The sequence below is a fragment of the Malurus melanocephalus genome, unplaced genomic scaffold, assembly GCF_030028575.1.
Source record: "Malurus melanocephalus ecotype Western Australia unplaced genomic scaffold, MMel_1.1 scaffold_190, whole genome shotgun sequence".
In the NCBI taxonomy this organism is placed as follows: Eukaryota; Metazoa; Chordata; class Aves; order Passeriformes; family Maluridae; genus Malurus; species Malurus melanocephalus.
Window position 1 is genome coordinate 399,816 of NW_026623422.1, and position 5,162 is coordinate 404,977.

The 5,162-nt window shown below is 52.8% G+C and overlaps 1 protein-coding gene across 1 annotated transcript in view; it reads left to right on the forward strand.

The window, feature by feature from the left end:
* The first annotated feature begins 1,579 nt into the window (after positions 1–1,579).
* Positions 1,580–5,162, forward strand: part of ARMH4 (armadillo like helical domain containing 4) — a 16,810-nt gene continuing 13,227 nt past the window's right edge. Inside the window, exons 1-2 of the mRNA XM_057373245.1 lie at positions 1,580–2,910; positions 3,837–4,049. Of these exons, the coding sequence (XP_057229228.1) occupies positions 1,599–2,910; positions 3,837–4,049 (1,525 nt within the window). The 5' untranslated portion in view covers positions 1,580–1,598. The remainder of the gene's footprint in view (positions 2,911–3,836; positions 4,050–5,162) is intronic.

Here is a 5,162-nt window from a genome sequence, read left to right on the forward strand (position 1 = left end):
AGATGCTGGAGCCTGCACTGGTTGATTCTGTGCTCTGTGAGCACAAATGCAAGTAATGCTCCTGTGTGTGCTGTTTGGGGGGGAAATGAGGGATGTGGCGAGTTTAGGGGTTTATCCTGGTGCCCATGAGTTGCAAGGTGGTAGAGTGACCACTGCTCTCTTTTGGGAGACTCAGGGGTCTGACAACCCCAGCTTCTTTCCTTACTCATATTTGTTAGTCCTGCACCCAAAAGTAAGAACAGTTTATGGTGAATAATAAAATCTCATCGAGTTCCACCCCCTGCCATGGGCAGGGACACCTTCCACTATTCCAGATTGCTCCAAGCCCTGTCCAACCTGGCCTTGGGCACTTCCACGGATGGTGCAGCCACCAGGACTTCCCCACCCTCTCAGGGAAGATTTTCACCCTAATAGCTAATCTAAACCTTCTCTTTGTCAGCTGAAAGCCATCCCTCCTTGCTCTGTCACTCCAGGCCCTGGTCCAAAATCTCTCTCCAGCTCTCTTCAGTTACTTTAGGCAGTGAAAGGTGCTCCAGTGTCTCCCTGGCACCTTCTCTTCTCCAGGTTCTCTGTATCAGAGCTGCTCCAGCCCTGTGAACAGCTTGGTGTCTCTTCTCTGGACTCATTCTAACAGGTCAATGCCTTCCTCATGCTTGGGGCCCCAGAGCTGGATCCAAAACTGGAGGAATATAAAAGAAAGCAGGAGAAGCTGCTGATGGCTGTGCCCTGAGCAGCTGCCTCCAGGAGCTAGGAGGAGGATGATGATGATCAGAGCAGAGCTGCTGTGTGACAGAGGGATGTTTGCTGTGTGCAAGGGACTGGTGTGAGCTGCTGTCTCACATGGAATGAGCAGAGCCTTGGAGCAGTAAGTCAGAGAGGCACTGGCYCCAGGGAGGTGTCTGGGAGCTGGAGGCAGCAGAGCTTGCCAAGGGCAGGCTGTCAGCTGGCTGCATCCCTGCTGGGCTACAGGTTCAGGCTCTCCTGGAAACCCTTGACTTACTCCGTGGTTCTGGGCGTGAAGCTCCCTGGAAGTGCCTCCATGGTGCAGTGCAGCACGGGCACTGTGCTAATGCAGCACTGCAGCTCCTCTGTGGGGCTGGGGACCTTGGCCAGGACATGGCAGCCCTAAAGCTGGTCCTAAAGTGGTGTGGCTCTGGTCCTGTGCTGTCCCCCACAGACCCATCTTGTTCTCGGTGCAGGTTCCTTGGTTTCACGCACAGAACAGGGCTGGGGTTTCATGGCCCTGACAAGTGTCATTTTTGGGCTTGCTACAGCACTAACAGGCTGATCCACAGCATTGCTTGCAGGTCTGGTGCCTGCTGGGTGCACTCTGCTGCTGGGGTGGGAGCTGGGCAAGGTCTGTCCAGGGCTTTAGATCAATATCTGGCATCTTTAGGGTAGGCTAAGAGCAGTAAAACAGAGGAATTCATTGCTTGGGTTTTGTAGGAGGGAGCTGCTCACAGCTGGCCATAGACTCAGTCACCCAGTTATTTAGGTGATTATGGGAATGTGTAATCCTGTTTCCTTTTTCCCCTCTCCAGGTCTTGTACTCTGGATTTGTCAGCCTTGCAGGCTTCTGGACACATCTCCTCTCAACCATGAGGAGATCAATAGGATTTAACATCTGTGTGGTCACCTGCAGCATCCTGCTCTTGTCCCCCAGCCTGCCCTGCCTTGCAGCTCAGCCCCTGGAGGAGGAGGATGTGACAAAGGTCCAGCTCAGCYCCTGGGCAGGGAACGGGCTGGAAGATGAAAGGACAGGCACGCTGGACTTGAAAAACACTGTGGGCCCTTCAGAGCAGGCAGTGTCTGAAGAGCCATGTGGAGTGTCAGCAGAGCCATCTGGGACCCCCTTAGATGGAGCTTTCACAGCAGGAGGAGCAGCACTCGCTGTCACCCCGAGCMGTGTCACCCCCAGCAGCCACAGCCTGAGGGATCTCCCCTCTGCTGGGCACCAGAAGGAGCTGGCTCCCACAAAGCCAGAGCTGGATGAGGATGAAGCACTCAAGGCCATGCTGACCACWGCTGTGACCACTCTGAGCCCTCCAGGCCAGGAGGAGTCTGGTGGCCCTGTTGGTGAGGCCACCACGGAGGGTGATGTGACAATAGAGCCCAGCTTTGCCGGCCCCTCAGCAAAACCCCTTTCTGGGACCCCTGAGGAGGGGGCAGAGAGCAGCTCCCACCCCTCAGCCACCTCCCAGCCCACCCTGAACCCCAGTTCTCCTGGCTGGGAAGCAGCGAGTGACCTCCCTGTCATCCCAACTCCCCGGGCTCCGGGTGCGACATCTGAGCTGGGAATGCTGAGAGCCCGCACAGGGAGCCCTCTGAAATCCCTGGCTCCTCCAACTTCCATGGCTTCCAAACATCCCCCTGTGCTGACTGAGGCCTCTCTTCACCCCGAAACAGGGACAGGTGGCACACAAGAGCAGCTGCCCACGACGGCTGGCATTGTCACCATCCCCTCTGTGGACACCGTGCCACCTGACTGGGATGACACAAAGCTGGGGGATATCAGTCAAGGGGGAAGCACGTCTCGTGAGGARGTGACAGAGAACCTGGGGACAGCAGAGCCATCCCAGGCACCCCAGGAAGGTGTGGGGGAGGAAGAGGATGCCACAAGAGCGGTGCCATCCCCAGTGTCCCCTCCATCAGCACCTGAGCTCGCCGAGGAGACCAACTGCACTGTGCCAGTGCCAGGGGAGGAGCTGAACCCAACTTCCACAGGCAGCAGCGATGCTTTCCACCCTGGAAACCTGTCGGATGCAGACACAGCTGATCTCAGCTCCCTGGAAAACACAAGTGCAGTCCCAGCAGAGGAGGAGAAAAGCATCCCTTTGTCACAGTCGGAGGCTGCTGTGGTGACAGAGACCCAGCCTGAGCTGTCTCCTACTCTGGAGARTTCATGGAAAGGTAAAACTTGCCTGGTGCAGACCTTGCCTCTCAGTCAGGGTTTGGGAGGGATGCTTTTGGGGATCTGTGCTTCATTTCTGGCACACAAAGTGAGCTGTACCTGTGAGCCACTGGTGTTTTAAATGGCTTTACTGCAATGCTCAGGTCACCAGGTCTGTGCAGGGAGCTGCTGGCCCTGGGGACAGAACCTGTTGGTGTCTCCTCACCCCAGAGTGAAGCTGTGGCCATGCTCTGGCTGTCCAGTGCTGTCCCAGCTCCTACCTGCAGGCAGAACTGCTCCTCCTGGACAGCCTGACACAGGCTGGTGGTGTCACCTTGCCTGTCTGTACCTCCAGAGATGGCTCCTTCAGCCTCATGACAGCATTCCTACTTAAAATATAAAGAGAATAAAATAAAGGCTGGTCAGGTGTTGGGCAATGACATGTTTCTGGGTTGATGAGCACTTTTTAATTGCTGGGCATCCTTATTCTTCCCTCTTCTGCTGCAGATGCAAAAGGATGATTTCCCTTCACTGCCTCCAAAAGACCTAATTTTTGCTGTAAAAGAATGGAAGCTAATTGCAGGCTGGTGCTGAAACCTGACTGATTAATTTCTAGATTAATTTATAAGCACTTGACTTGTCAGCAGGTTCCCTCTCTGCTGTTCCCCAGATGTCGGGGGGAAACAATGCTGTCAATGAGAATAGTGCAACAAAAATAAACCTTTGTGCAAGGCTGGGGTTTCAGAGCAGTGGGAGCTGRTCACTGAAAGCTGCCCTGGTGATGCTTGGCTGGACCTGCTGCTGGCACTGTGGCTCTGGAATTGTTAAAGTATTGAGTTGTATTCTTTTGATATTCCTTTTATATTCCTTCAGATGTGGGCTCTGTTGCTGCCAGAGTTGCTGCCTGTGTCCTGTGAGTTGGTGCTGACCCGTGTTCTTGTCCTAGGTGCCACTCAGGAGGTGACAACAGCCACCCAGGAGGATGATACTGCTCTGTCAGTGGTGACAGAGGTGCCTGGTGCCACCCAGGGAACAGGGAAAGAGGGATTTCCTCAGGAGAACAGCGGTGAGGACACCCAAATGCTGACGGCTCCGAGTGCCACCGAGGTGCTGGTGGCAGCTGCTGCCTCCTCCACKGTGACCCCTGTGGATGCAGAAGGTAAAATTCTGCTTCAGGGGCTCGTTCTCACACATGATGGGATGGGGCATCTGGAACTGGTGTCAGTGCTTGGGTACAAAATCCTTATTTTAAGTCACTTTTAATTTTTTGCTCACCTCCTTCATGCTGCCTGTGCTGTGAGATCCACCACTTTGAAATTTGCTAGTATGTGTATTTTTTACCCCAAATAATGGAGTAGGGATTAAAAAAATGCCCCAAACCAAACAATTCCCTATCAGTCCTTGCTAACAAGCTGCCTTTGGTTTTAGACACTTCAGCAATTTTTTATTTCTGGAGAGCTCTTACTTCTGGAGCCCAAGGCAGTCACAGATTGCTGATGCTCAGTCCAGAGGATGGAAATGTCTCATCAGGGTTACATGGGAGCCTGTGGTGGGGGAAAGACCCCTCCTCCAAGAGCCTTGGGTGTGGAATCCTGCACTGATACTCACTTCCACTGAGGGATGGTGGATTATTTTCAGGCTGATGTAGCTCATGCAGAAATGCTTTAAGCAGTGCTGTTCATGTCTCTGCTGCCTGCTGGCTCGGTGTCACCTTGGCAGGTACAAGCAGGAGCCTGTCTGCCTGACAGGAGCATAGCAAGGGTTCCCTCAGCACAGGCTGACTTTGAGCTGGAGGGTATTTCTGAACCAGTGGGGACTGTTGTAATGAAAATGCTGCTGGACAGCTTTTCTTGTTCTTATATTGCAGGGCAGYGAAAGAAAAAAGCTGTTTGCACTGTATCTCTAAATTTCGGGTCCCTTTGTAAGGGGTAGAAGGTTCTTCTGGCAGTTTCCACTAATTAATTTGCTTCTGGGATTTAATTATAAATTCAACCAACTTTTATCTTGGCGATGAGCTATTAGATCTGTCACTTGGTTCATTTCTCATCTGGTATCTTGTGGCTGTGTTCTTGCAAGGGTGTGGTGATGAGGAGTCCTCAAAGCCATGGAGTTAAAACCTTCAAGGGTTCCCCCCTCRTTAAGGGAAACCTCATTTATTGCCTGCCCTTGAGGAGTTTCATTACAGCAGAGTCACATCATGAAGGAAGAAAAAAGTTTATTAACTTCCTTTCTGAGTTTAGTTTTCATTAAGAAGCTTGCTCTTAAATGGTGA